This window comes from Vitis riparia, chromosome 11, assembly GCF_004353265.1.
Source record: "Vitis riparia cultivar Riparia Gloire de Montpellier isolate 1030 chromosome 11, EGFV_Vit.rip_1.0, whole genome shotgun sequence".
Classification (NCBI taxonomy): domain Eukaryota; kingdom Viridiplantae; phylum Streptophyta; class Magnoliopsida; order Vitales; family Vitaceae; genus Vitis; species Vitis riparia.
The window spans coordinates 12034191-12048032 of NC_048441.1; the positions used below are offsets into that span (position 1 = coordinate 12034191).

General features: G+C 35.8%; 1 protein-coding gene across 1 annotated transcript; it reads left to right on the forward strand.

The window, feature by feature from the left end:
* The first annotated feature begins 53 nt into the window (after positions 1-53).
* Positions 54-13663, forward strand: LOC117925047 (omega-6 fatty acid desaturase, chloroplastic). The gene is made up of 10 exons (XM_034843863.1): positions 54-226; positions 328-382; positions 7655-7893; positions 9377-9520; positions 9664-9815; positions 10631-10753; positions 10902-11079; positions 11928-12046; positions 12778-12892; positions 13296-13663. Exons 1-10 carry the CDS (start codon positions 188-190, stop codon positions 13455-13457), a joined length of 1326 nt encoding a protein of 441 aa, XP_034699754.1. The 5' UTR covers positions 54-187; the 3' UTR covers positions 13458-13663.
* The last annotated feature ends 179 nt before the right edge of the window (positions 13664-13842 follow it).

Consider the following 13842-nt stretch of genomic DNA (forward strand, 5'->3'; position numbering starts at 1 on the left):
AGAAAAAACAAAACGCAACTGGTTGTAATCGATTTCAAACTCTATCTACAATTGGCGGCCAGACGGAGACTGACACAGCTGCCTATGTAAGAGGCTGAGAGCGGACCCTTGAGACCCTCTTTCCCCTTGGCCACATAATTCTACCTTTTTAATACACAGGGGTTGGGGTCTTCTGCGCTTCCCTTCAATGGCTTCCAGAATTGCTGATTCTATGTTGCTCTTCATGGTAGCCCTATTCACCATTTTCTCTGTTTATGTATATAGCCTCTCTCTTTTATTTCAAAACATTTTTCACCACATTACGTGTATCACGGTTTGATTTGCCAGGGCCCCCATCAAAGATCAATTCCAAGCTATAGAGTTGGCCCCCATTGTTCTCCAGGTATGCATCTCGCTCTCACTCACCCGGTTGGCCTCTTTTTCAGTTTCTGTAGTTGGGTCTTGAATCTTCCTGTGTTAGTTCTCTGAATATTTAGTTTCATTGTAATTTTTATTTTTTCTGGCTTAATGGGAATCTGGGTTTTCGTTTATTCGGTGCATCTCTTTATTATTGAGTAGGAGTTATACACACTCAGTTTTCAACTGCATTTTGAGTAGAAAACGGCGTTTGGATATCAGTCGTTGGTTTCAAAATCTAAACTATTTCAAGACTTGGATTCAGTTGTGGTACTCGAATTCATACTTAGGTATTGTTTGGAGTATGCCTTTGGTATGCAATTGGGGGAAATGGTAAAGTTGATTATGTTTGACGATGATGCCCAGCCCAAAATTTAAATTTGTAATTGAGGCTAATGGAAAACTAAAAGCGACAGAGTCTGGTGGAGGTTTGGTGTATTGATCAAAATTTGAAAATGCAGAACTGGAATTCGGAACTTGCATTCTTGTACCAACTCTTAATTGATGTCCACCCAACAATTTAAACCCACGCCTCCCCTAAATGCTTTTATTTTCCTAGAAGTTTTAACTCGTAATGACAATTAGAGACCCTGTTTAATACGAGTTTTAGTAGGTACTTATTGACTAAAAAAAACTGCTATCATAATTTTTAAAATTTGGGATAGTAAAATTTTTTTAGTTTTTGTATTTTTTTGAACAAATTTTAAAAAATGATTATCTTACTAAGGTAAATCTCTACAATCTTTATTAGGATTCTTACTATTTTCTGTTTTTTTAAAAGCGGAAAACCCGAAAACCAGAAGTTTATCCAAGTTCAAACTCTTGTAGCAAAATTTCTCCACCTCAAACTAACTACTGGTCCTTTTTCTCAATTTCTTAACCATTTCACACCCTGACATGAAATTTATACAAATGATTCAAAAAATACATTGCAAAAAGCACTCTGAAGTGTTAACACCACTGGTATTTTTTGTTCTTCTTTTTCCTCTCCAAGTCCAGTTGCTGAAAAATGAAGTATCCCAACTAACTAGATTCTTGTGCATGAATATCATTGGAATGTGGAGAAAGTAACTAGAAAACCAGCCACAACTGTGATGCAACCAACTTAAAGCAGTTCACGTCACCCAAAATGGTGTCACATATCTATTGGCATTTTGGCATGTAGATTACCTCCCCAGATACAAAGAAACCCTTTCTAGGAACTGTACAAACCTCACAATGCCCACTTTGTTTTCCTCAATAGCAACTTTTCCATATCATTTTTGTTAAAAAATCAGCAAGAAAATGATGCTTGTCAAGGAACAAACAATCAATGATCTAATGAGAAAGAAAAGCAAATGATAAAGAGCACAACAGAGGATTTACATGGTTCAGTTTTTTCAAGCCTACATCCATGGAAGCAATCGAAGAACCAATCCACTAGAGAGAAAAATGGAGAGAAATTGTTACAGCACACCTCGTACTCAGCCCATTCAGCACACTCTGCCCCCTTTTACAACCCCCTGTTTTTTGGCTTAAAACAGAGCACTAGAAAACCTAGTTGTGAAACAGTGGTTTTCTTACACTTGCAACACACTGAATAATAGCCTATTATTACAGCTTTCCAGCTGGAAATAGAATAAAGAATATTATTTAGAGAGGGCACACACACAACAAAGCTATCTCACGTGCTGGGCAAGAGTATTTTATTCTTGTGCCAATCACAACAATCTCCACCTTGGCACCAAAATAAGAAACCAAGCTCAGCCTGGATTGATTCCCTTGTGCGTTTGTTGTTACTATCAGACAACTCCCAACAATTATCAAGTTCAAGCATTGCTTAAACTTGACCTTTGGAATTGGTTTTGTAAGCATATCAGCTGGATTATCCTTGGTTGAAATTTTGCTGACATTTGCCAATCCTTGTTCCACGATATCCCTTATGAAGTGGAATCTCACATCTATGTGTTTAGTCCTCTCATGGAAACCTTGGTTCTTTGTCAAACAAAGAGCACTTTGGCTATCACAAAAAACTGTTACACTTTTCTGATTCATTCCTAATTCAGATTCTAGACCTTTTAACCACAAAGCTTCTTTAGTGGCTTCTGCAGCAGCTACATACTCAGCTTTGGTGGTAGAGAGAGCCACAGTATTTTGTAGTGTAGATTTCTAGCTTACTATCCATCCACACACAGTAAACAAATAACTTGTTATTGATCTTCTCTCATCCAAGTCCTTGGCATAATCTGAATCCACATAACCTTCAACCAAACCAATTGTTGTCTGCTTTCTTTGGTATATGAGCCCAAAATCTGTAGTACCCTTGAGATACCTCAAAATCCATTTCAAAGCCTCCCAATGATCCCTTCCAGGATTACTCATATAACGGCTAAGCAAGCTCACACCATAGGCTATGTCAGGTCTTGTGTAGACCATGGCATACATAATACATAATACTTTCTATGTCATTAGCATATGGTACATTAGACATATCCTGCATTTCTTCTTCTGTTTTTGGTGACAAATCATAAGAAAGTTTGAATTGAGCTCCAATTGGTGTATCAACAGCCTTTGCAGCATCCATGTTAAATATTTTCAACACTCTCTCAATATAATCTCTTTGGGAGATTGTTAGAATACTAGTAGACCTATCCCTGTATGGCTCGGTCCCCAAAATCTTCTTGGCACATCCAAGATCCTTCATCTCAAATTCAGATTGTAGCTGTGTCTTCAAATGAGCTATCTCCGTTATGCTCTTGCTTGCCAACAACATATCATCTACATATAATAACAAATAGACATAACTCCCATTTGTTAGCTTTCTCATATATACACAGTTGTCATACTCCTTGAGTATCCAACACTAGTCATGAACTTGTCAAAGCGTTTATACCATTGCCTTGGGGACTGTTTTAGCCCATACAACGATCTCTTAAGCAAACAAACCTGATTTTCCTTTCCCTTAACTATAAAACCCTTTGGCTGCTGCATAAAAATTTCTTCTTCTAATTCTCCATGTAAGAATGCCGTATTAAAATCCATTTGCTCAAGTTCAAGATTCCACAATGACACCAAAGCAAGTAATACCCGAATGGAGGTGTGCTTTACCATAGGTGAGAAAATTTCATTGAAATCCATTCCTTCTCTTTGTGTATTACCTTTGGCAACTAACCTTGCCTTAAATCTTTCAGGTTCTACATGAGGGATTCCCAATTTCTTCTTAAACACCCACTTGCATCCTACTACTTTACAACCTTTAGGTTTATCAACAAGCTGCCAGGTTCCATTTTTGAGCAGTGATTCAAATTCCTCTTGCATAGCAGTCATCCACTTTGGAGAATCTTTGCAAGAAATGGCTTCCAAATAAATTTTAGGTTCTGCACAGCTCAATTCTTCCCCTATGCTCAGAGAGTAAGCTACCATATCATTATAACCAAATCTTTGAGGAGGTCTTATTGATCTCCTTGCTCCATCCCTGGTCAATTGATAATTTTCCAATGGAATGTCATATTGTTGTGGTTTTATTTCAAACTCAGGTTCATCAATTTTATCTTTTAACTCCACCTGAAACTCTACCTTATCCTTGACTTCTCCATTTTCTTTGTTAATGAAAACTTCTCTGTCATTCTTAAGAAATTCACATTCCCTGAAGTCCACATCCCTACTTATAAAACACTTCTTAGTTGTAGGACACCAAAGCTTACACCCTTTCACTCCATCCGGATAACCAACAAATATACACTTCCTAGCTCAAGGCTCTAGTTTTCCCTCATTTTGGTGAGCATAGGCAATGCATCCAAAAGTCCTCAAGTTACTGTAATCACAGGGACTGCCTAACCACATTTCCATAGGAGTTTTAAACCTATAGCCGAGTAAGGACACCTATTCACCGAGTAAGCAGCTGTATAAACAGCTTCAGCCCAAAACTCCTTAGGAAGTTGTGCATTTGATAACATGCACTTGACCCTTTCTAAAAGGGTTTTATTCATTCTCTCAGCTAAGCCATTTTGCTAAGGGGTTTTTCTCATTGTCTTATGTTGAACTATGTTATGAATTTTGCAATAATTATCAAACTTTTCATTGCAATATTCAAGTCCATTATCTGTTCTAAGATGTTTAACTCTTTTACTGGTTTGATTCTCAATCAGATTTTTCTAGGTCTTGAACCTATCCAATGCCTCATTCTTGTGTTTCAACAAATACACCCATACCCTTCGTGAACAATCATCAATTATGGTAAGAAAGTACCTGTTGCCACTATGAGAAATCACTGGTGCAGGTCCCCATGAATCTGAATGCACATAATCCAGAGTTTCTTTGGTTCTATGGATTGCATGACTGAACTTCACCCTGCTAGCTTTTCCATAAATGCAATGTTCACAAAATTCCAAATCCTTAATCTTGTCATTGCCCAAAAGCCCTTGCTTAACAATTTCATGTAACCCTCTCTGACTGATATGTCCCAATCTGAGATGCCATAGCTTAGTGTTTTCTGAAACAGTACCAACAGGTACATTTGCAGAATCATTTAGAATCTCCCCGTGCAGAATGAATAACCCATTTATCTTGTCAACCTTAAAGATCACCAAAGATCCTTTTAACACCTTCTCAGAGATATTAAATTTCTCTTGAGATCAGGTACATGTCGCAAATTTCTCAGGAGCCTAATTGTTCCATCAGTAGACCTGATTTTTACTGTTCCTATACCAATGACTTTACAAGTTTGATTGTTCCCCAAATAAACACTACCTCCATTTAATTTTTGGTAATTACAGAAATAAGTTATTGTTGGACACATATGAAATGTGCATCCCAAATTCAAAACCCATTCATTCTCAGTGTTTTTAGTGGTAATAGTAAAAACTTCAGCAGAGTCATAACCAACTGAAACCATTGCAGCATTACCTTCTTCCTTAGATGTCTCCTTAGATGCCTCATTTTGCTTAGACTTCCTTTCGAGACAATCTCTTTTAAAATGTCCTTCTTTCTGACAATGATAACACTTCTTTTTACCACGAGATTTGGACCGTGATGAAGCCTTTCCTTTGTTGTTTCTCTTATCTGACCTTCCCCTGATAGACAAGCCTTCTCCATTTGACCCTTTCTTCTTTAGCTCCAATTCTTTTGATCTAATCTTTTGATCTAAGAGCAGATTGAACTTCTTCAAGTGTTAAGGTTTTCCTACCTTACTTCATAGTTTCCTTGAAGTTGGAATACAAACCAGGCAAAGATTTCAACACCAAGATTGCCTTATCTTCATCATCCACTTTGATGCCTATATTAGACATCTCAAGCACAATTTTGGCAAAATCATCAAGATTATCTGCAATTGATCTATCTTCCTGCATCTTAAATCCATAGAGTCTTTCTTTCAAATACAACCTGTTCGAAAGTGAGTTCTGCATGTAAAGTTGCTCAAGCTTGTTCCAAACACCCTTAGCTGTAGTTTCTTCTGAGAACTCCCTCAAAGCTTTATCTCCAAGAGCTAGAATGATCAAATGGTAGGCTTTCTCATCTATGTCTGATTTCTCTTTTGCCGTCATGGTGACTGGTAGCTCCGACTCATCTTTCAATGCATCTTTCACTCCTTGTTGAAACAGAATAGCTTTCATCCTCATTCTCCAGACATTGAAATCATTTTTCCCAATGAATCTTTCGATCTCACTTTTAATTGATCCCATCTTAAACATCAACCAAGCTCTAATACCAATTTGTTAAAAAATCAGCAAGAAAATGATGCTTCTCAAGGAACAAGCAATCAATGATTTAATGAGAAAGAAATGCAAATGACAAAGAGCATAATAGAGGATTTACGTGGTTCAGCTTTCTCAAGCCTACATTCACGGACGCAATTGAAGAACCAATCCAATAGAGAGAAAAATGGAGAGAAATTGTTACAGCACAACCCGTACTCAGCCCTTTCAGCACACTCTGCCCCCTTTTACAACCCCTTGTTTTTGGCTTAAAACAGCGCACTAGAAAACCTAGTTGTGAAACAGCGTTTTTCTTACACTTGCATCACACTGAATAATAGCCTGTTATAACAACCTTCCACCTGGAAATAGAATAAAGAATATTATTCAGAGAGGGCACACACACAGCAAAGCTATCTCACGTGCTGGGCAAGAGTATTTTATTTTTGTGCCACATCACAACAATTTTGGTTGCATGCCCTGCAACAATGCCATGATGATACCACTTGATATTCCTTAGTCATTTGCAATCAATTTTCAAAGTATTGGTCAAGTCATATCTAGAACATCTCCATTGTTGAAACAAGAACAAGATCTGGTACAAGATTTTTAAATTTTAGCAATGAATTGGCCAATATAGATGAATCATAGATGGTGCAATCAAGTGATGACTGAATTGTAACTGATAATATGCTTTGGTCCTGACCAATTTGCGCCATAGCATCAAAGCCCATATAAGTTTCAAAGCATATTGACTCTACATCATTCAATATGAAATTGATTATCAAGTTTTGTATTTTTAGTAGAAAAATAGTTTTACTTGAAATATTAGACTATTCAAATTTTAATATTACCATAATGCAATTTGAGTGTGTGTCCATCTAATTGTGATTATTTTTCTGACATTATTCTCATTTAAAAAAAAAAAAAAAATTGTAGCCTTTTGACTACACTATCGTGAATCTAAGATGCAAAGATCAATCCACCTCGGGACCTTCCAAACCAGCAACTGATACCATGACTTTGAACCATATTTGGAGTTTATGGTCTCTAAAAAGCTAGCTTTAAAACTCTGCTAACTTGCTCAACAGAATCCTCTCTCATAATCATTATTAAATATATGTCATTTCTAGCCAAATTTTTGCCACTCTAAGTTGCTCCCTCCAAAACGGAAAAAGTTTTATCTCAACTATGATAAATGAAAATGGATTTTGATTCTTACTATCACCAATTCCAACATCCTTGAGTTTGTCAACATGTATGACAATTTATATTCCTTTACATAAGGTGGATGTTTTTCCCAATCATTAGATTGATGTAGTTATGTGAGCAACCTTATATTTCACCCTTGCCATATAAAAGGAAGAAAAAACGTCTTCTTCTAAATTGTATGCATTGAGTTCACCTGGGTACTATTAGCAATTTCTTTTCTTGTATCTCAAGCATGGAAACATTGGGAATAATGTTTGTTGGTTGTGCATATAGATGTCATGTATCATTGAATAAGTATGATGTCACGCATCATTGTTTGTTTCTTGTCCCATTTGTTTTTATGGCACCTCATAAATGTTTATGCTGATAGACAGGCATGCTTTGTCTGAAGTTGGAAAGTATTCTTGGGAAGGAAATAAAACATCGAAAATGTTCCATTTCCACGAAAAGGTCTAAAATTGTACAAGCTGTGGCAATTCCAGTTGCACCTCCTCCCATAGACAGTGCAGAATATAGGAAACAATTAGCTGAAAGCTATGGCTTTCAACAAATTGGAGAACCACTTCCAGAAAATGTTACATTAAGGGATGTCATTGATACCATTCCAAAAAAGGTAATTTTATTAAGAGCTTCTTTTATGCGTTGAAGTTCTTTCCTGATCAAACTGTTTGCTCATATACAATTTTGGACCGACCATCAAGAAGAATTCGTCACTTCAGATGTTTAAGAGAATCTTTTCCGGTTAATTTTGATGTGATGGTTTATTTTTATCATGCTGCTGAAAATGTATATTTCCATGACTATCGATATCTTTACCTAAGATCAATTCTGATTATATATTTTATGTTCAAGCAGATATGTTGCTTTGCTCATTTGCATCTTTTTTTTAGATTATTATCTATTAATCTCACATATTTAAATGGAAATTGTTTACAATATTTATTTTTAGCTATATACTGTACTTGTGTATGTTGTGTGTTACACACTGAAAACTTGCCCATATTGCCCAAATCCAAGCTGTCTGAAAATTTTAGTGAATGTATTGTTTTGTACATTCTCCAACCCAAGAGTAAGCATGTGTTTAACTATCTGTGGGAGATCCTTAGTAGGAGGGGGTTAGCTATGTGGGTCAGTAATAGAAGAGGTGAGCTAGAAAGAGTGAGTGAGAAGAAAGAGAATGGCAGTGGTTTCAGATGGGTAGCTTGCAACTAGGAGAATCTTAGGGCCTTTTTGATAGTAAAAATGAAATTCTTGTTGACCATTATTCAGAAACGTGTTAAGTAACAGAAGTGAAAATGATTCTTCAGGTTAAAAGAAATGTGTAGATATGTTTGGTATTAGTAGAGCACAAATAGTGAAAACAATGAAACCTTTGAAATGTGATTGATGAGGGTTTTTTTCCATAGAAAATTTCTTTAATAATTACACTTACTGGATGTTCACAAAAAAAAAAAGGCCCCTGTTTAATCTCCTTTTCACATGGAACATGTATTTTTCCATCAAAAGTGATAATAACAAATACAAAAACAGGTTCAAAGTTATGCTGATGCATCATAAAAAAACAGAGCAACATGCTAAATTTATGCATCATGAGGCAAAGGTCAAACATTTTGACATTCGCCACATAATGCATCCAACATAAAACATAAATTGGGCAGAATGTTTGCTCAAAATACATTGTTACTTGACATTTATATGTTCATTCTTATCGTCTCATCCTAATAGATATAGGTAAAATCAACATTGAAAATATATCACATCCAACATATATAACGATAATGGATCTAGCTGCATATAACTGAATAAGATGTCCGAAGTATCATAGCCTAATAACATCCAAAATAATATCATGGGAGATGTCCAAAATAAACCATCATCATAACCAAAATATTACTAAGAAAAAAATATCATATACTATTTTTCAAAAGAAGACAATCCTTCTTAATGTGGCTTATCTGTATAAACAAGCCACATTCTCCCTGTGATGTCACCTCCGATAATGGATATTTGGAATATATGAATCTGGCTTATGTTTATATTCAGCACATTTGGTGGAATTTCTGATGCTATTTCCCCCCCCAATTTCTTGATGTAAGGTGTTTGAGATTGATGATGTGAAAGCATGGAAGTCAGTTTTAATATCTGCAACTTCCTATGCATTGGGGCTTTTCATGATTTCAAAAGCTCCATGGTATCTACTCCCTCTGGCTTGGGCATGGACAGGGACTGCAGTCACTGGGGTCAGTTCTGTATTTATCATCTCTTTATGCTTTGTTGCTTATTTGTACTTTTAAGTTCCCTTAGTATTTTTTTTTCCTAATAACTGTATATTCAAGAAAACAAATTTTTTGTATTGATTTATTCCTTTCCCTCCTTTTTTAAGTTCTTTGTTATAGGGCATGATTGTGCTCACAAATCGTTTTCGAGGAACAAATTACTTGAAGACATTGTTGGAACTCTTGCCTTTTTGCCACTAATATATCCATACGAACCATGGCGGTTTAAGCATGATCGGCATCACGCAAAAACAAACATGTCTGTATGATATTTCCTATCAATTCACTTATTCAATGGAAATAATTGCTTTTTATTGGTTCTGATTGAAACTATATATTAGCATCTTCCATGTTTTATAGAAAGGATATAGTGCCCTGATTACTTATCACGATTCTTTGGATGGTTAAGTGGAAAATGTATAATATATAAGAGTTTGAAAAGGAAAAAAAAATGTAATATAAAGTTGTTAGAGTATTTAGCTTGGATTTGTTTTTGTATTGTCAGCCTCAGTTTGCTAGGATACTTTTTACTTGAGCTCTTCTAGTTCTGGCTTAGACCTTTTATGTCAATAATAGTCCGCCATTCTTTTCTGTCTTTTGTTTTCTTTCGTTATATATATATATATATATAGTTTTTTTGGGAGAAGGAAAGGATTGGAGGAGGGTGAATTATAATTTCTTTCTGAACCTGTATCGTATCCTTTAGCCTGGTGTTTTGGTATTAGGCAAAAGCATATTCACAAAACAGTTCCTCAAATACTACTGTGTTTACAGTACCAGAAAACTGATGGATTGGAGCATTGTCTGGATAGAATGCACCCAATTTCCTAGTAGGACACTAAAATCCTATTTTGCTATGTTGAAACCTTGTATTGGTTGTATGTCAAACCCCATTATCTGTGTGTGAGATTTTTATTCACTCTATTGTTATTATTATTATTATTTGATAAAAATCTAACTCTGTCCTTTGTACTCTTCTCCCTGTTATTTACATAAAATTTTTGTGTTTCCTTCAATTTTTCAATCTTAACATCTAAAACCGCAAACTCTTCTCTCTATCTTTCCTAAATCTAGGTTGTCTGAAGACACAGCTTGGCAGCCTGTTTTGAGGGAGGAGTTTGATTCATCACCGACCTTGCGCAAAGCAATTATATATGGATATGGTCCAATTCGGCCTTGGATGTCTATAGCTCACTGGTATAGTTTTATACTTGAGGATTACTGCATTTGTAACTTTCTGGGTTTGTGATGTCTACAGTTACTAATAGTGACTTGAGCAATCATTACATTCATGTGTTTTCATTTCATATGGATGTACTTCTAACATTAATGAGCCTTGTAATAGGTTGATCTGGCACTTCGATTTGAACAAGTACAGACCTAACGAAATTAAGAGGGTGAAGATAAGTTTGGCATGTGTCTTTGCATTTATGGCTATTGGATGGCCCTTGATTATCTATAAGACGGGAGTCATGGGATGGATCAAGTTCTGGTTAATGCCATGGTTGGGTTATCACTTCTGGGTAATGCTCCTCCCTAACCTCTTCTGATTATATGTGGATGCCATATGAAACATGATAAATTGATTATTAGCTTCGGATGGTTTTGATATTATTTAGTCAGATGGACCATAGATATTGCTTTTGGATGTTTCAGATGTGTGATAGACTTGGTAGGAGGGATTGGTACCACATTTAGTGGGGTCCACCATTTGTTATAAAATTCCTTAAATTTTTTTAAATGTCCTTGAATAATATGTGGATTTGTGATTAGTGATGCATAACCTGACTAATCACTTGGAATCTAATAGCTTAGGATTTATTCACAACTATCATGAATACTGTGAGATTGATTTCTAACACCATTATTTTGCATGCATTGCTTTCCTTGGACTATTTCATTTTTTATATTTTCTAAATCATCATAATGTTTTTGCTTAGATTCCCTTTACTTGCCAATTTTTTCATGATAGTTTTCTTGATAATGGAGAATCAACCCCGACAATGAAACATTTATCCCAAGTTCCCAACTTCTGGTGAAGCAAACTTTGGGTGATATGGGCCTTTTCTTCTATCCTATGTTACTTAAATCAGGGGAGACTTGAATTCAGGACCTCTGGTTCATTGCCAAAGGACACTGCCATTGAGCTACATCCTGGAGGGCTTTTTCTTGATAGTTTTACAGATCAATTTCTAATTTTGAAAATTTTCTAGTGTTGAATAATTCCAAAATCCCAACTTTCTCTGTATGTATTTATCAATGATTGCTAACTAATTTATTCTTTTTTTTTTATATATATACAGTGACATGATTACTCAAATTTAAAATTTCTATTTCCGTATCTAATATTATTTCTTTTTGATATTTATAGATGAGTACCTTCACAATGGTCCATCATACAGCTCCTCACATACCTTTTAAATCATCAGATGAATGGAATGCAGCTCAGGCCCAGCTCAATGGAACTGTTCATTGTGATTACCCTCGTTGGTAATGAATCTCTTTTGCTACAATTTCTCTTTGCTCTCTTCTCTTGTTTTCTGAATTTATGACAGATCAAGTGCATTTCCAAAGCTGATGAAATGATGTTGTATAACTATATTAGTGACCTTATTTCTCAGAAGGGTGACTTAATTGTTGTCCTCACTTGCTGTGCACCAAGTGCCTGGGCTCTGGGGCAACACAATTATCATATTTGATAATACTTATGGACATTTCTGAGTGCTTTGAGTTGTCTGCTCTTAGAAATATACCCAACCCTTGGAAGTCCCTTTAGAACTTGTTTGGTCACTGATAAGGCTTTTTGTAAGTAAATGTTACTTCCATATATCCTGATGTATGTGCTGAAAAAGGAGGCTAACATGTAGCATAAGGCAGTTGACAAGCCAAAAGAAATTATTTTGCAGATGTTCTATTGATTGTACTTTAGTTCTTGGGCCATATTGACTATTGAGAAAACATGTCTAACTTGTTCTCAAGAAAAGCAAAATAAGGGTAATTGTACTTTAATTTAGTTCTCACTCATGCAGTCAGTGGTTTTTGTTGGTTGAAGATCAATTACAAGTTCACTGGTGCATAATGATTCATAGAAGTGCAACTGAAAAGTATCAAAGTGGTCTTATTCATTAATATAGTCTTTTGAAATGAAGTGAATTGTTTATATGATTAGACATGAAGTACACCAGCTAAATTTCTGTTTTTTTTCCTTCTTTATTGGACAGGATAGAGATTCTCTGTCATTATATCAACGTCCATATCCCCCACCATATTTCGCCTAGGATACCCAGCTATAACTTGCGGGCTGCTCATCAGTCTCTTCAACAAAATTGGGGAAAGGTAGGACTACTCAGTTTTTTTCATGGTTTTTCTTTGAAGGCCCAGTTCATAGTAAGGCGGGGTTTGGACTGGACATGGACATGGACATAGACATGGAAGTACCTCCTTTTGTTTTCTTAGAATTTGAAAGCATATATATTCCTTCAGAATGGGGTCATTATGTTGGCCCAGAAGGACAAAAAATGCAATAAGAAATAAACTGATTACACTGAAAAATAGAAATTAATCAATTTTTTATTTATAAAAAAGATCCCATTTACTGAAATTAAACCATTGATGGTGAAGAATAAACCTATGCAAAACAAAATGTAATGACTACGTTTCCATGTGGTTCCCAAACTCCCCTAAAGGATGCTGACAAACCTGCCCTTTTCACTCACATGGTTTCTCTTGACATGAACAGTATCTGAACGAAGCTAGATGGAACTGGCGTTTAATGAAGACGATCCTGACAATGTGCCATGTCTACAACAAAGAACAAAACTATGTTGCCTTTGACAACCTTGCCCCTGAAGAATCTCAGCCAATCGTCTTCCTTAGAAAAGTAATGCCTGATTATGCTTGATTTATTGCGTGCCTGATGGATGGGTCCGGCTCCTTTTTGTGCTTTCTTATCTGATTATCCTTTGCTTTTTGGGTCAAATTACCTATTTGCTTTTCCATGTTCTCATTTATGTTGAAACAACTCTTCTCTCTTTATTATTTATAAATTGAGTGGCGGGAAACATTGGAGGAAGTTTCCTGGAAATCAATAACTTTGCTTTTGGGTTATGCTTTTCCTCTTCTTTACATTTTCTTACTTGGAAACCACCTGTGTTGAGAGTGGAGGGCAACCACTGAGGGAAGTTCTTTTGGCTTGACATATCAAGAGGCCCAGAATATTGGGAGAGAGAGATTTCAGTGATAGTTTTCTCGACATGGGCAATTATTTATGCCACTTGTTCATATTA